General features: G+C 34.7%; 2 protein-coding genes across 14 annotated transcripts in view; one reads left to right on the top strand and one right to left on the bottom strand.

Moving 5' to 3' along the window:
- LOC145945730 (uncharacterized) overlaps nucleotides 1-21,534 on the bottom strand; it is a 262,355-nt gene that overhangs the window by 4,957 nt on the left and 235,864 nt on the right. The window lies entirely within an intron of this gene.
- P120ctn (adherens junction protein p120) overlaps nucleotides 1-21,534 on the top strand; it is a 39,928-nt gene that overhangs the window by 3,713 nt on the left and 14,681 nt on the right. For 2 of the 10 annotated variants that reach the window (XM_083054866.1, XM_083054868.1), the window contains exons 2-12: nucleotides 12,179-12,256; nucleotides 12,888-12,953; nucleotides 14,080-14,121; nucleotides 14,218-14,347; nucleotides 14,739-15,024; nucleotides 15,589-15,717; nucleotides 16,802-17,421; nucleotides 17,689-18,076; nucleotides 19,753-19,770; nucleotides 20,384-20,697; nucleotides 21,083-21,416. In XM_083054866.1, the coding sequence (XP_082910992.1) occupies nucleotides 12,225-12,256; nucleotides 12,888-12,953; nucleotides 14,080-14,121; nucleotides 14,218-14,347; nucleotides 14,739-15,024; nucleotides 15,589-15,717; nucleotides 16,802-17,421; nucleotides 17,689-18,076; nucleotides 19,753-19,770; nucleotides 20,384-20,697; nucleotides 21,083-21,416 (2,359 nt within the window). In that variant the 5' untranslated portion in view covers nucleotides 12,179-12,224. The remainder of the gene's footprint in view (nucleotides 1-12,178; nucleotides 12,257-12,887; nucleotides 12,954-14,079; nucleotides 14,122-14,217; nucleotides 14,348-14,738; nucleotides 15,025-15,588; nucleotides 15,718-16,801; nucleotides 17,422-17,688; nucleotides 18,077-19,752; nucleotides 19,771-20,383; nucleotides 20,698-21,082; nucleotides 21,417-21,534) is intronic. The other 8 variants (XM_083054867.1, XM_083054870.1, XM_083054876.1 and 5 more) reach the window with 8 other exon arrangements.

The raw sequence follows: 21,534 nt of genomic DNA, 5'->3' as shown, positions 1-21,534 counted from the left end.
TTGTACTTCTTTCATGTGTGTATCATACAAATAAAAGAAATTAATATAATTTTTAATTTCTCATATGTAAAGTGTCCTTTTTCAAATTACATTTTGAAGATTCTCTTCTACATTAACAATATATGTATATAATTCAAAATTTATCAAGAGAGAGAACGTGTAATAATTTTAATACTAAAATATTTTCTATTAATTTCACACAAAATATAATTTTCGTTGCAATGATTTTTGCGAGATGCAGCTATGAAATCTGTCTAATAACTGGAGTGACATTCAACGTTCCATTGCAACTGACTTTATTGAACCGACATATTTAACGTTCATAATGACTGGGATGTCGACGACCGCGACGATTGTTAACCGCGAAAATGGCGCTGTCAGTGTCACGTGCCACGCGACAATTGCCGCTACACGTAAACTCTATCCTATACGAATTTTTCTCTTTAATCATTTTTTTCGAACCGTTTCTCATTTTCTTTTTGACTATTTGCTAAACTATTATAAAAGCTACGCGTACATTATTTGTAATCCGTACATGCATATATCGCTTTGATTATTTCTATCACAAGTTTTTCTTTCTAATATATTTTTTGAGCCCAAAAGTAAATTAAATTATTTAGGAAGTTTATCTATAATATATGTATATAATATATGTATATATATAAGTATATTTATTTATTTATTTTTCGAAACCAAAATTATCAACGCGAAAGAAAAAAAATCATAATTATGTTCATTAATCCATGTTAATTCTATATACTCAAACGAATAGAAACTGATAAAATTATAAAAAAAATAATGATAATAGAATTTATATTATAAATTTATTAATAATGATGAGAATTTCTTTTAAGTCATACTAAGATATAAGAAGAAAAGCGCAACAGTTTTAGCAAACTATTTTATCGCACACGTTCGTCTTCGTGAGAGGAGGCGAGAGAAGGAGAAGGAAATGGGGGATCGTATAATATCGGTTATCATTTTTATCTCGTAAGGGAACGGTTTGTCGGCGACGTTAAAGTACATCGCGTGCCAATTTCTCAGAAAAATGCAGCTGTGTGACGTGACGCATTCTCGCATTTATGTGAGTGTTATCATCCATCCGTCTTTGCATTAGCGTCTATCGCAAAAATTGCACGGGCAATTTGGTAGATTAAACAGTGCCGCGATACAAAGGAGATACGCCGTTTATTATCATTATCCCGTTTAGCTCTCCTCAGCTTCCACGTCTCCGCATAATAGATCGGAACTTAATGTTATTATTAACTTTCGCAATTAACTCATACAAGCTTGAGAGAGAGAGAGTTGTGCTAATCTTACGTTACATCAGCTTACTAGTATCCTGAAATGTTTATTCTTTATTATCCTTGCCTGATGTCTCTCTGCAATATATGTATATACATATATATATATATATATATATATATATATATATATATATATGGTTGAATTTTTCTTTTAAGTATAATATATACCTACAACTAAAAATTTAATTGCCGAAAAAATACGACGTAATTATGAATATATTTGCGCGTAATAATGAATGCCAAAATTGCTAAGAAATTTTCAAAATTTTTCTTAAATTCTCCATTCAATGTATTTTCAATACATTTTCACGTTGTGATTAGACAATGCGTTTGGGATTAATAATAAAGGAGAACTACTTGGATAAAGAGTCGGAGCATTTCCCGCAAAAAGACTCCGTGCCATTTACATTTTATATCGCTCGCGATGCCTTTAATCATTCACATGATTAGGTCTCGATCGTGCAATCCTCAACGCTTCGCTCTTTCTTCAATGGCAATGGCCGAATCTATAATTCAATCGGAATTCCACTGGAATATAAGTAAAAGGAGCAAACTTGTAAAACGAAAAAGTCGGAACAAACCGTTAACTCATAAATAGAAAAAATAATATAAATTATATTTTACGTAAAAAAGATATAACCGCAAAGTATGCAACAAATCAAATCGTGCATAAATTTGTTTAAATATATTATATAAAATTGTATTTGTATATTGTACAAATATATGATTATATATAAATTGTATGTACCTAGATAAATTACAATTCCACATATAAAAGTTTATATTTTCAATTTCTCGGCTAAAAAGACGTAAAATATTTATATATTAATATAAGCATTTTGTCAATAATGTAATTCAACATTAACATTAATCACATAAATATCTTGTGTATTCGCGTGTATAAGTTAATGGCAAATGATATTGCAACGGTCTGTTTTTCTCCTTTTAAAACAAATGTTGCGATAACAGACAGTTGTTCCAATATGAAGTATGTACACATGTTTTAAATTTTAAATTAAATGTTAAATAACCAGCGAAATATTAAACGAAATATCTCGCGACAAACACAGGAGACTTTGACGTTTATCGTGCTCGGTGACGCAAAAACTCCGCAATAACGGAGAGGCAAGTAAAACAACGTGGCGACGAACAGGAAATCGACACGCGGCTGCCGATTAGGGTGATCGAGCGGAATTCTCAAGTAGCGAGTAATCGGAAATACCTGAGCTGCGTCGCTGAAATTCAAGTCCAAATTCAGTCCAAGATTGCAGAACCACCTTCCCTCCCTTCCCCCGTCTCTTTCCATTAGCGCTGATTCAGCGCGATAGCAAATAGTAGTTATCCAAAGTTGTGCGCCGAGTGACCTGAATGAATTTATCAATGGGGTCCCTCGACAAGAGATAAGAGGATGTCGCGTGTTTTTCTCATCCTCCTCGCAGATTTCAAATTTTCCTCTAACTAATTCCGAACCACGCTAAAAGAAAAATTTCGAACCTGATTCTATCCTTCTCGAATGACCCTGTGCATATAAAATACGTCATTGAATATTAATTTTTAGTTAATTTCAGAGCTAAGAATTTAATTGGAAATATTTAATTAGATGTTGCAAAAAAATTCTCTGTTAGTACACAAATTTTAAATTGACTGGACTTTTGTTATTCCTAATATAATTGAAATTAATAATCGATAATTTTGTGTAAAATAGATAGGATAGTGAGAAGAGTCGCGTCTGTGTTTAGCGCCTTTTTTGATCTTATTTTGAAAATATTCGCCGAGATCTCGAGTTTCTTAATTCGCCAAATAAAGTGACGTTTCCTCGAAAATATACACATGATTGCGACACGACGTGCGATTAACTGATGCGTCGCTTTCACCCGGGCGAGCATTATTGGATCAGGACGACTACTCCTTAACGCCCTACTTCGCCAGCGTTATTGTGCAATTCTTGCATTCCGTTGCATTTGTAGCCGTCACATGAATATGCTGCAGTTGCAGAAAAGCGCATCGTATTTTGCAAAAAAAATCATAAGTAAATATTATAAATTTAATCTAGAAAAAATAATCGCACGTGAAAAATTATTCAGATAATTAATTCTAAAGAATTACATCAGGTTATTATACAGATTGTTAAACTACAAATAAATAAAAATTATTACAAGAAATTCATTTAGAAATAAATCGAATTGCAAATTATTTTACTACGAGTGAAAAATAGTGGAATCAAAATTATTAAACGAATATATTTTCAGACTCTGAAGTTTCAAAGATTATCGAATGAGTTAACATATCGTGACAAAAACGAATGACAGTCGCACGATCGTTAATTAAGCGCGACGCCCCCCTCCCGTGCTCGTTCAGCACTTTGGTCCCCCGTGTGATTCCTCGCTTAATATCTCACGGACGAAACGTCCGTTCATTTTTATCGGTTGTCTCATCCGGTGCCTCGACGTCCTCGAGGGCGGAAAATTCTGTATGTCACCGGAACTTCTCCTAGGGTTTAGGAAATGGCTTTCATCTTCGATGGCTTCCTGCGGAGGGAGGAAAAAAAAGAAAGAAAGTTCCTCCCCTTTTGTCACTTTTGTTCGCGAGAGACGCACTCGAGACGTACGCAAGTACAGCTGAATTAGAAAATATGAAGGAAAGAAAATGCGCGTTCTTCGTGCAACTTTCGATATTAATACGCGTGCTAAATGCGTTGTTCGAGCGAGGGACTCATTCGCGATTACGAGCGTCAATCGAACGACGAGATAAGTGGTTCGACATTTTTTACCAACGATGAAAGATGAAGATTGATGAATGGAAACGGTGGTGGGATTTATATGAAAAAATGTGGAAAAAGCTTCGGAGAAAATTAATTCAGGAATGTCATAACTGTCTTCCATAAAATACGTTGTCAAAATTATATTATTAGGGATATTATAATTGAGAAAAATTTTATTGTAATTTTCCATCTAAATATAATATTTGAGTAAGCTTAGCAAAAATTGTAACAATTTTTTACCTTTCTAATCGTTGTAACAATTTTAAATATCGTAAACAATGTCATGGTGTAAATTATGGATTAATAACAATAAATATTATATTTTATAATAGTGTGCAATCATATTCGCTTTTTCTCTCTTCTCTTCAGTTTGTTTGATCCTAATTACTTTTTATTCTAATTCTTTTATATTTGTCACTGTCACTGTCATTTCGTTACGCCAGCATGACGCGTCGTTAAAATATAGGATCCTGCGATTTTCTTACCTGACCATTTGATTTTACGGATATCCTCGTGTGCGAGACATAGAAATGTACGTACAAAATGTTCTAAAATCAATGGGTATCCTTTCTATTCTTTCGGGGTTCTATTCTTTTTTTCTTGACGAGGCAATTTTTAACAGCGATAAATCATTGAAAATAAAAAATTTCTGGCAAACTTCGGGCATATATTTCAGAAGAAAGATGGATGGACAAAATCATATTCTCAAGTGGACTTTGCTGTAAAATTTTTTTCCTAACTTAGGCGTAAAAATATAATACGACATTAAGAATTTTCATTAATAAATTCGCACGAAAAAAATATGGCGATAAAAAGAAACACCCGATATACGGCACGTACGTGCGTAATACAGTGCGTCTGGTTGGGGGCCACGCACATGCCTGCGTTCCCCGTGTCCCTACGTTCATTCATTCAGACATACATCGACCTCGTTGTACGCGGCATAGCTAGGATGTGGAAAGGGGAGCGAGAGGGAAGGCGAAGGGTGACGCGACAACGCGCTGTATGAAAGAAGGGAAAGGGGAGCCGAGAGTCGGGAAGATTAGCGAGAAGGGAGCGCAAAGAGATGGGGGGATCTCTCGCTTGAAAGAGAGAGAGAGAGAGAGGAACCAACAAGAGAAAGGGGGGACCGCGCGTTGCACCGATTCTCCCCCCATCATTTTTCTCGGTCGGTTGTTTTTCCGCGAACGAATTTACAAGAGAGCGGTTTGTTGCACAGTAGCGCAAATATTTAACGCAATTATGTGTGTATCGATCATTTGATGATCGATGATCCAATGTATAAAATACGCGCAACGGTATGGTATTATAGCGCTATTCATTTTTTTTTAGTTCTATCGACAAAAGTTGTAATATCTTTATTAATCTGGTTTAAAAAAATTTATTAAATTCCCTCTTTTTATATATATATATAATTCTATTATTATATATTTATTATTATTATTTTATTTACTTTTGCATTTCATATTTGTATTCTTTTTCTTTTTAAAAGACTGTAAGACACCTCATGCACGCTGCGACAATTAGCTAATTGTAAAAATTATTGTGTAAAATTTGTTGAGCATCATTGTACGCGTTGCAGTCACGATCGTCTCATTTTCTAACAACGAAAGAGAAAGCGAGAACGAGAGAAAAGAGATCAGAAAGGGCGGGAGCAGCTTTTCAACAATGCGTCGCGGAATGGAAAATGAGGTTGCGAGAAGTTCTCATTCCCTCGTGATACCATCGTCCTCTTGCTCTTTCTCTTCTCTCCTTCACGAAACCTCTTCTCTTCGTGGTATTCTTCGTCACCCTTTACTCTTGTACTTCCTGCGCGCGCGCTTACGATGCACTCTGGTCCCTTTTCCCAGCTTTTCCCTCGAGCGAGAGAACGCCTGCCCGTTCGTATCAGCGAAAGCTTCACGCCAGTAGATATTGCAAGGAAAAAGACCTCCTCTCCCCATATATGCTTAACATATTTTTCATTAGATCGATTTTTTTATTAAAAATGTTAAAAGACAGCTTAAATTTACAATAGTTCTTCACGAATTAAACTCGAGAGCTAGACACGAAATTTATGAAAGTTTATACTACATCGATTTTTTAGTCCATGTAGTTGGAAATGTGGAATTGAGATTTTCATAAGAAAATCTTGTTTTTTTAGTGTAATTTTAAATGGGCTTTGAGTCAACAGTTCTTCATTTCAAGATAAACATCAGAGAGTTTATTGAAATGACGATTATAGTGTGTATATACAAAAAAGCTCGTATATAAAAGTAGTATACAAAACTCAGAGACCACGTCAAGTCTTTGCTCTGCGAAAAAAATCCTGGTATTAAGATGTCTCTTCATTTTCGGATGCTTTTTTATACGACTGACTTTAAATAAGATAAACCTCATTAACGCGCGCAGATGAAACTCTCAATTTCTTTTGTTTCTCTAAATTTACATTTCAAAGTCTTTTGGAATCGAAGAATCTGCAAAATTCAAACAAACATTTGAACATCGCATCAACGCCGGGATTTAAATACCGAATAGGAAGTTGGCGTCAATTTTACGTTAAAGAGGAGATATATTGAAACCGTACAACGACCCTTCCTCTTCCCCTCCTCGATATGGGTGGACGTCGACGTCGACGCCGCGACGCTGCTGTCGAGGAACGCGATGGAGAGAGAAAGAGAACCGGACTTCGACAGTGCCAGCATCGATCGCGAGATAGTTCCTCGAACGTGCGATTGATTGATGGTATCCCTCGTGCGCGCCGTGCGAACTCAATCGCACCAGGGAGAAATTCTGGATGAAAAACCCATTCCGATATTTTTCCTTTCCTGCGATTTTCTACCGATAATTATAAGCAGATGGATCTCCATTCGGAATCGCGCAAAAATTTCTCAAAATAAGTCTATATATATTCCACCTAAATATTTTTTGTAAAATAATCTTTCTTCCAACGAAATGTTATTAATTAATTCTGAAAATTAATTAATAGACCGAAGCATTTGTGTACTCTTTCCAATATGTATATTTATATTTATTATAAATATTTATATTTTTGTAACAATATTTAGACTCTAACCTTCTCTTCTCAATAAATTAATTAATTTGTCTCGTTGATTGTGTGTCGATTGTGACTAATGTAATTATGCCAGCGATGGTAACACAAAGTAAAGAGAAACATTTATGCCGCGCACAACACCGCGTCCGAAAAAATATTTACCTGTATTCATTATTTCAACTGATATTTTCACGCTTGATGATAAAGAATCGCGTATAAAAAAAATGTATATGCACCGGTCATTTTCTGCCGCATTTTCGATCCGGTGATTTTTCGTCAGGCGTCATAATTAGCGCGAAAATTTATGGAAAAGAGCGAATAATCGCGAGACGCGCACAAATTCGACGATCGCGAGAGAATTTTCGAGTTGCACCCTCTGCTTCCACCCCTCGGGGGATGCCTACCTATATAACGGACAGCTCGAAACGGAATAGATTGCTCTTATCGAGCAAGCTCTCGCGCGTTATACATCGATCACCGATATAATGCGTGACGGTCGTTTTTTTTTTTTTGTTTTTTTTTCTATTCCGAGTTTTGACTCGACTAGACCGAGAAGAACCGAGATTTTTCCCGTGTTTTCCTGTGCAATTCGCCCGGCAATCCTGCAACATACAATCCGAATCCGTTACACGTCTTTCGCGCTGCCAATTAATCCTCCACGTGCATTTCGTTCTAATAAAAAATTGATAAAATAGAAGAAAACGAAGAGATTTGCTACAAATAGTGTGCTTTACAACCTTAAGAGCAAGAACAAGGTTCGACATGAGGAGATATTTTTTAACACGTTAATTAAAATTTCGACACTCGCTCCTTAGCGACTAACTCTAGTATTCGTATAATACGTATATATATATATATCGTACGTATGTGTTGTTGTTTCCACCTCTTCCGCCAACGCAAAATAGAATAATACCACACGTTACGTGAACAAGGCCATTGCTCTGTTTAGTTTTTATTTTAGTTTTAACGTTTCAAAGAATTAAATATTTCGGAGGGAAGGAACTTTCGTGTACATCAAACAAACAGAAAATTAATGCTCCTGTTTATAATAAAAATATTTATAATACAATTTTTCATAATTAAATTTAAGATTTTATTTTATTTCATGAATTTAATTAATTTTTTTTAATTTTGAGATAATATCTGGGTAAAATATATTATTTAAAAAAACATTTGTCAATTTAAAATTTATTTTTTTCTTGGTTTTATGTTATATAACACGGAAATGAGAGAATAAAAATAAGCTTCCGACCATTTTTTAAGATACTCAACGTTGTCACGAGAATTTAACGATTACACGAAGAAACAAAGGAAAAATCGTACATACAAAAGAAAATCGCCGAGAGAGTGATTACAATATATGTATATCAGACCTTTCTCGGCCATTTAAGATTTTTCGCTGCCGAGTCGACAGCCGCGAGATAAAGACGCGATTACGCGAGTTGATATGCGGACACAGATCGGTGGACTATTTCGCAAATGAGATCTAAGAAGTCGAGGGATAAATTACATGGTAGGATATGGCAGCCTTTCGTGAATATTGCATCCCTTCGTCCCTTTCTTTCCTTCCCCTCCTCCTCATGTGTAATTACGCGATTGTATTTACATACGTGCGTCCCGCAGCCATTATCGTCTCGGTGAGATCTTTATTTTGCATTCGAGCACTCATACATTTTCGCGCACTCGTTAAGGCACAATCGGCCGCATGCGAGATCGCACAAAGGCCGGAAAAATACGAATTTCTAATCTAAGGTATATCGTAACGCGTGCGACTTGATTATTGCTGACTGCAGTGAGAAAAGAATATAATAAAGAAGCGAAAGGAGCGTCTCCTTTCTCTTCTTTCCGAGACAAAACCCGGGAAAAATGCAGGGTGACCCAGAATTATCAAATCGACAACTCGTTCAAAGTATCCTACAGGGGATATCGAAAGCCGACCTTTAAACATTTTAAAACAATTTTAAATGTAAATTTGGAAATGTATATATAAAGTTGCGAAAAAATATTGAGAGTAAAATCAAGATATTTTCAATTTTTTACAAATTTTTATTTGAAGATTGAGACTTTTTATCTTTCCAAAATGCATATAACGTTCATGAAAAATTTTCTAGAACGCGAATTAATAAAAATTTAATTCAGAGCATGATATTTTCGCTGAGATGTCGATATGAATTTAATTAAAAATTTTCGACCAGGTAACAGTTGGTCGTATAATTTTTCATGGAAAGATCGACGAAAAGAAATCTTACAATAGTCAGAGGAGTTTCAGAGGAGTTTCAGAGGAGTTTCAGAGGACTAGATGAGCAGTGAAATAATGATTTTCGATAACGAAAAAACGTGTTCTTGTTTCTAAAAAACTTAATATACATATATATACTAGATATCATTACGGTATAAATCTGTGGTCAAGGACGGCAAATTTTTTATTAGTTATATGCAATCATTAATCAAATACAAATCATCGAGAAACGAGACGAAAACTTATCTTGATTCGGAGTAAATTTTGTTGAAATGAAAATAGTCCAAAGTGAATTATTAAATTTTTACAATTTAAACAATTTTTCGATTCCCGAAGCGCGAACTGTCAAATATATATACTGCGAATACTATTAACTTTCAGAATGGATTATATTGAAGTACAGTAAAATAAATCGCCGCGATCCGTACTGTCGAATAAAATAAAAAATCGATTGTTAAATCCCATAAAAACTGCCAATTCAAAAGAGCAAGGATCGTCAAACACTAACCAGGAGATTATTAACTCAAAGTAAATTATCGAATACAATAAAAAGATTGTTTTAAAACTGATTATCAAACGTAATGAAAATTATCGATACAGGTAAATTTTTTTAGTGTACTTCATTTTCTCTATTCTATATTATTTTCGTAATATTCTATATCATTTCTCTAATATTATACGAGGCTTTTAAATCTCGCAAAAATAATCTTAATAAATCATATATGAATTAAAATATTAATCTGTCTTATTTATACTAACGTTATAAAAATAATGCACTTATTTAAATAAAAATCAATATGTCACACTAAATAAACTAACAACATATTATTAGACAATTCATTTTTTTCTTTGTCCCCGCCATGTTATTTCCCATTATCGTTCGAATGTGACAGTAATTGGTTTCCTATCATTACACAATGACGTGCGGGCGTTAATGGTAATTTTAAATTACTAATGCCGAGTGGATATTTGGCGTAATTAACTGTTTCACGAGGCAAGCCGTTGCAGAAGATGTATATTATATGGGATCACCTCGTATGTTATTTATTCGTGTAATTAATATCTTTTCGGATGTATACAAAATTTTTGCGTTACGTGGTTATCGAACCGCGTCCATCAGTGACAATTTTTCTCCCCCCCTCTTATCTCGGGAAGGCGGGGATAAACGGGGATTGCTTATTCTCTTCTCATTTCTCGCGTGTCCCTTTCCGTTTCCGCTTCCGGTATATCCGCGCACGATTGTTAATATACCGAGCCGTTTTATCAATTCACGAGAATTGTCGCCGCCCGCTTTGATCGCGTTTGTATACGCTTTTATAATCCCTATATATATCCTGTGATATCTCGCTGTAACGATAAAATAAATCTTTAAGTATTTTGCACTCTCAAGCATTGACCCGCGAAAAGTATAGTATTTGCACAGTAATTTGTGCGAAGTTATTAGCAATATCAAACAATAATTTATTACATATATATATCAATTACCACAATACTCACACAAAACGTTAAAATTTATATTATTTATTTACGAAAAAAATATCAAGAAATTAATATTTATAAAATATATATAATACGTGTCAAAAAATTGATCTTAGGATTATTATCTGCAATTAAATATAATATATACAGCTATATATATATATATATATATATATATATATATATATAAAATAGAAAAAGTCACACGATATATCACGAAATTATCACGCTTATCATAAATCATAAATACGATTCGGTTTAATTACTCGAAAAATTGGCGAAATCGCAACCATCACACAAATTAACTTTTGAGGCAGGACGTACGTTTATAAATTAACGCATTATAATCGCAAATTCATACGGAGTATACTTGCTAATGTACATTTGCTCAAACGATAACCGAAATGGGATTCGTTATTTTTCCACCGGTAGCAAGCGATGTTCATTTTCGCTGTTAGCAATCAAGTACTCTCATTAATAAAGCATTTGGGGCATAAATTAATTATCGTTTCTATGTGTACTCCCTATGTGGCCCCTCTCACTCCCCATTTCCTGTTTCTATTGCCTCTCCCCGCGGAATACGGATTTTATTGGTCCTGCTCCGCGATAACTCGCTCGATTATATCCGAAAATCGAACTGGCTGCTCCATTTTCGTTTTCAAAGTCGATAGTTTCTCCCGAGAACGATGTCGCTCTCATTTTCACTATTTTCGCGATTCCTTTTTTTATCCAGCAGCAATCGAGTTATCTCGGACGACACGATTCCCAAAACGACCTTTCTCTCTCAATGAACGCTAATTTTCGTAGCCAGGCCGGAAAATCCGCGGTAAATCGAAAAGCGTGATAAAGGAGCGCCCGGGCGAGAAATTAATCGAGTTTGGAATGGACGCACGAACGTGTTAAGTGGCGAATTAAAAGGATTTCTCTCTGCCGATGAGAGAAATATATTATTATACGATACGTAAATAACTAATTAAGGATTATAGCATTCGAATCAATTTGAAGCTTTGCGCGAAGGATAAATAAAGAATTGTAATAAATGAATAAAGAAAAAATAACAAATGATCAATATTTTTTTTCCATTTAACATGGTTAAAATAAATGGCTTGCCGATTTTGATAAAAATTATATGCCTATCTCTCGATACGACACTTACTGATATCGATATCTTTAAGATATCGTGCAAACTTATGATTCATCCTTATAACATTAAACTGAAGAAATTACAATTTATAGATATAATAGATAAAAATAGATAATTCTTTTCATTTTCTTTCCTAAGAAAAGTATGTAAATAATTAAAATAATGGATAAAGATTTCCTTTTCTCTTAAATTGAAATTAATTTTCTGCTTTCAGAAAACATCAGCCACTGCTCGGGAGCAAGAGACACAAATCAGCTGGTATGTCAAATAATCAGCTGGTTGACTCCTGTCTGTAAGTGTCTTTCTCTATGTTAAATAAACCGATGGTAGATCGCGACAGATTTTTCACACGCTTTCTCGATAAAAAGTTAACGTTGTACATATATCATATCTCATCTCATAGTGTTGCTCGACTTCCGATCCATAAAAGCATTCATCGATCGCGATAATTTTTTCTATTATATTTTAAAAATTTTTCGGATACTTTATGTTCTTTCTCTCTATAAATTTCTTGGATAATTTGTTTCTTATTTTGCTTTAAGCTCCGCGTAATTCGCAGAGCATTTTCTACAGTAAACTCCAGTTTTACTCTCTGACGACTTTGACGTCAATTTTCCTTTGCGATAATTCAAACATAATTACGAACTTGCTTAACATGGGAGATTAAAAAGGTTTTGGCGCGATAAGCTTCGAGACTACAAATAGACAATAAAGTCTCATTTCTCCGTAGAGTTTTGATAAACTTTAAAGGAATTTGCGGAATCTTAATTCCAAAGACACTCTGTGTTAATGAAATGTTTAATATTGAAAGTTGTAAAGTTTCGATGACACGTCCGTCGAAAAAGACAGTTACAATGACATTATATCGCAAGTGACGATAAAAGACGAACAATTTTGTTAATCGTACGAATAATCAACATTAGGCTGGTGAATCGCCGGATCGAGCAGAGACAGGAGCACAACATAACTCGCACTGAGATCACGCAGAGGTGACTAAACATGCATTAATCATGCGGTTACTCACGCTGAAACTGAGCGTACGATTAATTTCATCGCGCATTAATTATGATAAAACGAATTTTCTCAAATTGATTTATTCTGCGTAAATATAAATGATAATTTACACGCATATATATCGCATATACAAATGTATAATTATATTATATTATAATTTTCATGCAATAAAATTCTATGAAATTTCAATTTGATGATAATGAAAATTGTTCTACTATATTATCACTATGACAATCACTCTCCACGACGTGCAATAACGTGATTTTATCGCGTGTACAAACCGTTACGGACAACGCATTTCTAAATTGCGGTGCAGCCTAATTACTACTAATTGGCCCAACATTGTCGCGTAATTTCTAATAACCCGCTAAAACCATAAGACGTAACGTGACGCTTTCAGAGTGAGTAACTTCGCCATCATCGACGCATGTTTGCGCAATCATTAGCATGCCAGGATGACGCGACAGCGAGAAGGATGCTTAGTGCAATTAGTAACATTCTCCTCGAGATTATTATCGTACCTAGTTGATGTGCATGCGTCGTTTTGTTCCGTTTTGTTTCGTACAGTTTGTTTTTTATTATGCACCTATCAATCACGAAATATTTATCCTATATGCGTGCTATTCTTCCACCATTATATTATTTATTAATTTATTATTTGTTATTTATTATGTATATACTTTAAAGTCGGTTTTTCTTTAACGAAAAAAAATTAAGAAATCTCAATAGTTTGGAGTTGTAAAAAAGAATAAGCAATAGAATCTTATTCTTTATAAATTTAATGAAAATTAATATTAATATTTATTTTTAAAAAATTTAGAAAAATTTAAATCAATCTTGAAACCATTAAAGAATTATAGCTGTGTAAAGTTCGATGTTTTGTTTACCCTGTATATATTGTATATTGCTTGCGCTATTTTAATCACTAGTTTTTAATTTCAGATATTAATAAAATATTGCTATATGAAGGTACAATGCCACTATTATCTTAGAATAATATTTCCTGTAAAATTTGTGCAGCTTTGTATAGTGTACTAGGTAAAATATTTTTTTTTGATAAAAATATTTATAGTGAGTCTAAAGAGAAACACTCGTTTTCAGACGCGTCCTACAGGAGAAAGCTTCCGACATGCCACAATACACGTAAGTGTTCTATTCTGACTATAGTAATTTTCGATATCGTGCAACGTTATATACGCACTTCCGTCGACTCTCGTTTCTCTGATTTGTCTGCCGTAGTGGACAGGGCGACACGGATTACCATGGGAGTAACGGACAGGCGGACACCCACTCGTTGCACTCGTCTCATCTGTCCGTCCAGGAAGATCCGCTGCTCATTCGGACTCATAAGCAACAAACTTCTCAGCAAGTAAGCTCGGATCCCATTAATCTTTTCCGAATCGTCCGATTAAATTTGCGCGTATTTCCAAAGATATATCTGAATTGCCTGTGTCGAATTTATACGTGAGTAATTTTTTTTATTTATTAATTTTAGATTTGTACAAATGTTTTAATTGCATTTAATTCATATATTCGTTTTTAGTTTTAAATATATATATATATCGCTAAAGGCGAATTTATCGCTCGGTTAACTTTATTCGGCGATGCCGAGATTTTTATCGCTCCATTTTGAAACAATTCGTGTATACATCGATACGCGCAATGCGTAAAGGGATACGTAGTACGCGGTACATTTTACGTTCAGGGAAAAATTCCATTGAGCAGAAAGAGATTATATAACACGGTGTGCACTTCCTCAGGTGACGACTGTGACGAAAGTGGTGCGTGAAGTTTCCCACATGGAGCCGGATCCGGGCGCGGTCAGTTACATGTCGGTGCCGTTAATGTCGCAAGACTATCAACACGCGGATCCGCGCTACCCCGCGGACCCGTACATGGTCAGTTTCGATCATTACGACCCGTACCTGGGCTATCCGCCGCAGCCTGCAGGTTATCCGGGGCCTCATGGCATTTACATGCCACGCTCGCATTCCCCGCACAGTCCTCATAGCCCATCGGAGCACAGTCGTGCTTCCCCACCACACGGTATGTAGCCGCAAATCCATTTTTTGTCACTTTTTCCTCCCCTCAGATATCGATACAATCGTAAAAGCGGAATGATCTGCTCATTTATGAGTTCATTTATAAGCAGAGTAAGCAATCAAGCTTCCTTTTTTAATTGGTTATAGTCGATCAATATTCATAAGTTGATTTAAAAGTTTAATTAATAGCAAGAACAGTAATGGGCACATTTCAAATATATATTGAAAATAATTATTTAAATAATATTTCATGTTTCTTTTTATATGAGAATGATAACTAATGGATAAAAAATATTTATTTAAATGACTAAAGTTATTAATTCAAACAGTATAGTTTTTAAAGAAATATCAGAAATTCTTATTTTAACTGTATGGGATAGGTATATAATTCTCGTATCATTAAAAATATTATAATATTTTAATATCTTTATATAATTATATGTATATTTCTAATTTTAAATAAAGATCTCCCGCTTTCGCTCGATTTTGCTTATAAGATTACAAAATCCATAACTTGTGCTTTATCTATTTAAAATGATAACACAATATAAGTGATGGCTTTTTTCAGCAGAATATATGCGCAAGGGTGCGCCCTACGTGGAGGGTAGCTATAATGATATCGACCCTGGCTTAAACCCCGCTTTACAGGACCATTATCGCATTACTCCGAGTCCAGGTGGTCCCGGGGATCAGTATGGTACGTAGAAATTGCAACAAATGCAAAGATACAACATTTTTATCTTTTTCATGGAGTCGGCCGGCAAATTTTAACTATTGCCAATACTTACGCAGTTATATTCATGTGACGTGTAAACTTGTCGAGAAAACATGCCTCGTCGTCGCGTTTTATCATAAGATATCGCATAATTCACTTTGATTATCGCTGGTCTGTCTGTTTCCTGTTATTTTATGTTCACTTTAGATCGAATCAGCAATACGTGGAATATAGACTCTGGCGAACGCTCTTAACATCCTTGATGGAATTTTTTTTATTGTACATTCACCACTTATCTAACTCATCTCTCTCTCTCTTTTTGTCTCATTGTTTCCTTTTAAATATTGAAATACAGATTAATGAATAATATACAGATTCTCCCCAAATATTCATTAAAAACTGTAATATGATTTATTATAAAGTTAATATTTATATATTTTATTAAACGCGTGATTAAATTAGCGTTCTCCATTTTTCACGATTATTACGTAAAGCCTGATAGATATCATGTAAGAGATCATTTATAATCTATCATGTCTAATATTCACCACACTTTACGTAATGATCTGTATGATAGAGCATTATCTTTTAATTCCGACCCGTGACGTGTCGTTTTAATTCTGTATCCCTTTTCAAATTTAAGTAGAAAAGTAATAAAATAAAATAAAACATATTTATAATATATATCCATATAATTAATAATAATCACTATAAGTGATTAAATTATTGATGATTAAAAAACAATATAAATAAAAATATAACTAACAATAAGAACATATAACAATACAAGAGAGAGAGAGAAAAAATTCAAGGTCAACAGTTAATAATATTTATGATATATCTATATATTTCTTAAAACGAAAATAGCTTTCATAACACGTTATAATCTCTTCAAATTACACGTGAAGATAAGAGTTATCGCGAAGATAACGGGAGTGAATTATGCAAGACCACCGTAGTCGAAGGAAGAACTTCCCGATAGAGAGAACCTCGAACGACGTTAAAATCGGACAAGGAAGCTACAAAAACGATTGCGTAACACAAACGTATACACGTTCGATTTCAGACGAGAGCAAAGTGGCCTACGGGTACGTGTCACCGTCGCCATACGGGCCCGTCGGGTACGGGCCCACCGTGGGGGTTGGACCAGTACCGAGCGACGTGCCCGGTTACGAAGAGGGCCACCCGGGGGTGGCCTTGACGTCAGGCGTGCCACCCGGCATCTTCGAGGACGAGGTGCATCTGCAACGACTGCAATCACGTCATCCGATGGTGCCCGGCATGGCTAGTCCACTCGACGACGATCAAAAATCTATGCGCTGGCGAGACCCGAACCTATCCGAGGTGATCGGCTTCCTCAGCAATCCTAACAGTATAATCAAGGCAAACGCGGCCGCCTATCTGCAACACCTGTGCTACATGGACGACCCGAACAAGCAGAAGACGCGCAGCCTGGGCGGCATACCGCCTCTGGTACAGTTGCTGGATCACGATACCTTGGACGTTTACAGAAACGCGTGCGGCGCTCTTAGAAATCTATCGTACGGTCGTCAGAATGACGAGAACAAGCGCGCTATCAAGAATGCCGGCGGCGTGCCGGCTCTTATCAATCTGCTGCGAAGAACGTCCGACGCGGACATCAAGGAATTAGTTACGGGGGTACTGTGGAACCTTTCCTCGTGCGAAGTGAGTAATCGCTATTTTTATCGCATATCGATAGTTTCGCGCTCGCGTTGGGATTTATCGCACGCGAAACCGTTTAGTACGAAAATTGGAAAAATGATAAGTCCTTCTGATGCTCAAACTCTTATCCTCTATCCTTACTCTATTATTATTTATTCATTAAAACGCTAAAAAACGAAATTTTACTAATTCGGACTTGAGACTGATATTTGATTCATTAAATTATTTTTTTTAAAAAGGGAGTCGCTAATTTTTGATGCACGATTGCAGGATCTAAAGAGGTCGATCATCGACGATGGTGTTACAATGGTGGTAAACAACATAATAATACCTCATAGCGGTTGGGACCCGAGCTCGCCGAGCGGCGAGACCTGCTGGTCCACGGTCTTCAGAAACGCATCGGGCGTCCTGAGGAACGTCTCCAGCGCCGGCGAATACGCGCGTAAGAATCTACGCGAATGCGACGGTCTGGTGGACGCATTGCTCTACGTAGTGCGCTCGGCGATCGAGAAATCTAACATCGGTAACAAGATCGTCGAAAACTGCGTGTGTATCTTGAGGAACCTGAGCTATCGCTGCCAAGAGGTGGAGGACCCGAATTACGACAAACACCCGATACAGTCTACGGTGCAGAACAGGGTCGCTGCACCCGCGAAAGGTGAGATCGGGAGGGAAATTTTAATTTATTAGTCCAAAGTCAGCTTTGGACATTCTGTGAAAGATTCAAGACACAATGGTAGACTAATTTTTTTTAATTAAAAAAAACTAGCCTGAATTTAATTAGATTAAAGTTTTTCTAAATGTAATCTCTCTAGGTGAAAAATATAGCAGTAAAATTTTCATTAAACTATTCACACAACGGTTTGAATTCATTTATTTATATTATTTTTACTTTAATTTTTTCTTTCTTTCTGGAAATTATAATCGAATTATTATATATTATCATGTAAACAATGCAGATAAAAATTGTATATGTATATATGTATATATATGTACGCGAGATTTTTCTAATTTTATTCTAACAAATATCGGAAATTAGAAAATGTGTTCTTATAGATTAATTAAATTAAAGCTAAATAAACACGCAATTAATATTAAGTTAAAATTTATTTTTTCGAGCTCTTGAAGAATCGCGTTAGATCGTTTAATCCTTCGTCATATTGAGAGTGTAACATACACATGTAAATATTGAAAAATATGCACTTAAAATTGTCAATTATGAACATATTACTTTAAGTAAATTGCAGAGAGAGGAAAAAATATTTCAAGAGAGAGAGTATCGCTTTTGGAACGAATATGTTTTTCCGCAACATGCACGAGTCTCCCTCGGTATGCATGTAGATGCAGATTACCGTATGTATGTGTATATGTGTTGTGTAAAGCCCGAGAGGAGGCAAATGATTCACCCCTTAAACCAACCATGAAATTAGATCACAGGGGACACGCAGCTTCTCTGCTGCAGACACTTTTCTAGCTATTGCGCGAAACTATCATGTAAAATATGTAGCTTTAGATACAGTTAATTATCTTATACTAAGTTTTTATAATTATATGAAATTTAAACGGAATAATTTGTCGAAATTTTATTTAATTTTATACGTTTATATAAAATTATTTTATATATAAATAAGCCTGAATTTTTTTCAGATTTCTCTGTATTTAAAGTTCTAAAATACCCACAATTTTCATTTAAAATATTTACGTGTGCAGGCCATTAAACATTTACGATTACTCTTTTAGATAACCAACATTATTTCTGATGAAATTATAGTTAATCCTATCATACACACGTACTCACAGTTTCATATTTTACGGTGCAATTGTTGTAGATAGTTAGTTTACATAGCGTATTAAATTTGATTAAAACTTTCGGATCGATTTACCGGAAGTTTTCAGGTGGCATGAGGACGAAATTTACTCTAGAAACCGTAAATAACGTACTTAGAAAAGTGACAACAGTAAAACAAGTTGCAATCAAGAGATAGTTTGCGTAGATATAATTTTATCTTTCAAGATATCTTTTATAAAATTATATAATTTATTATCACATTATCTTATTTGATTTCTGTCGATTAATTTGCAGTTTACTATTTTCGGAGCGAATAGATATATACAGTGTGTCCAGAAATATATAGACATAAAGATAATCCTGTATTTTATATATCTTTATTTAAAGTTTTTGTTTTCTACCTTCTTTTATTTTTGAGATAATAGTCCATTATATACGAATCCTATATAGATATATTATTTTAAATTTAGTTTATGAATCTTATCAACTGTGTTTTATGAATCCTATAGTTCAGCATGAATTAAACTGTGTTTCAATCTTTTTAGCATACAGTTTATGTCAAGGTAAGCCCCTTCTTGCAATTCCGTCGATAATTAGTTTTCATTCAAAGATATAATTGTCGCATGCTTTGCGTTGTTAAATCGTAAGCTAAATTTATATTTTTCCTATAAATTGTTTTTTATTTTAATTTTGAAAGTAATTATAATTTAATTTCAAGCAATAATTTATATTTCTGCATACACTGTCTATTTTTCGCTAAAATTAAGTGTAAAGTTGACTGTGATAAATTAAATAAATAAGCTTATTGCAAAGTATGGCAGATAGTTTGCAGTTTCGTTTCTGGTTTCTTTCATTACGTAGATAAATAGTTCATTTAATTTAGTAGGTTAGCTAGATAAAAACTTAGAAATATAATTTCGGCATTTTAGGAACACATGAGTTGAACTTTTCAATATTGCTTAATATTATTCTAATACTGTTAGAGTATCGTAGAATAAGCAAGAAAAAAATCTTGTTAAAGAAAAACAAACAAGATTCAATAATTAAATACAAATGAATATGATTCAAAAGAAAGAAGAATCAATGAAATATATTCGACTCTTGATCTTGTAATTTTTTTTATATATTTCTTTAGAATTCATTAATATTAATTTTCTGTCATTCTCTTTGCTTTAGGTGAGAATCTGGGTTGTTTCGGCGGTAGCAAGAAAAAGAAAGATGGTCAACCGGTCCAAAAGGAAACCACCACGTCACGCACGACAAATCCGCGAACCGAACCAGTCAGAGGAATGGAATTGCTCTGGCAACCGGAAGTAGTATCGTCGTATCTCAACCTTTTGCAAACATGTTCGAATCCGGAAACATTAGAGGCTGCAGCCGGGGCCTTGCAAAATCTCGCCGCCTGTTACTGGCAACCGAGTATCGAAATTCGCGCAGCTGTTCGCAAAGAGAAGGGCCTCCCTATATTAGTGGAACTCTTAAGAATGGAGGTATAAATTATTGAATATTAATATTGAGAAATATATAGAAAGATCAATCAAATCGTTGAAGTGCAACGTATACATACGCACGTACACGAAATTGTAAATTAAATCAATAATTATAAAATTAAATCTAAAAGCTTTTTCATAAAATTATTAAATATTATTTTAATTATTCATTTATTATTTATATTATATCGTATATGTTTTACTAAATTAATCTATTGTCCTACACATAAAAATTCTATTAAAATTTCTGACATTTATTATGTTTTATATATATATCTTTATATCTTAATTATATTCGTATTATATAAATATTGATAAAAATGATTGATAATATAATTATTCAAAATATATATATATTTTATCCTGTCTCCCAAAATAAATTTAGGCTAGTCACTCAAATGATTTCTGCGGCCAGGTGGACCGAGTAGTATGCGCGGTCGCGACTGCGCTCAGGAATTTGGCGATAGACCAACGCAATAAGGAACTAATAGGCAAGTACGCGATGAGGGATCTCATTCAGAAACTACCGTCTGGAAATAATCAGCATGATCAGGGCACGAGCGACGACACGATCGCCGCGGTACTCGCCACATTAAACGAGGTCATCAAGAAGAACGCCGAGTTCTCGCGGTCATTGCTCGATGCCGGCGGTGTCGACAGACTAATGAACATCACTAGGCAACGCCAGAAATACACGCCACGCGTTCTAAAATTTGCAGGTAAAACCCGAGCTCGAAATTAAAGTAAGAAAATTGTTCGATGATATATACGAGTCAAATAAATAATCAATATTTAATCAATTGTGATTATGATTTGATTAATTAAAATTATTTAACT

The sequence above is a fragment of the Prenolepis imparis genome, unplaced genomic scaffold (assembly GCF_030444845.1).
Source record: "Prenolepis imparis isolate NDT839.2.m4 unplaced genomic scaffold, iyPreImpa1.0 SCAF_14, whole genome shotgun sequence".
NCBI classification, from domain to species: domain Eukaryota; kingdom Metazoa; phylum Arthropoda; class Insecta; order Hymenoptera; family Formicidae; genus Prenolepis; species Prenolepis imparis.
This window is presented reverse-complemented; position numbering and strand designations above follow the sequence as displayed.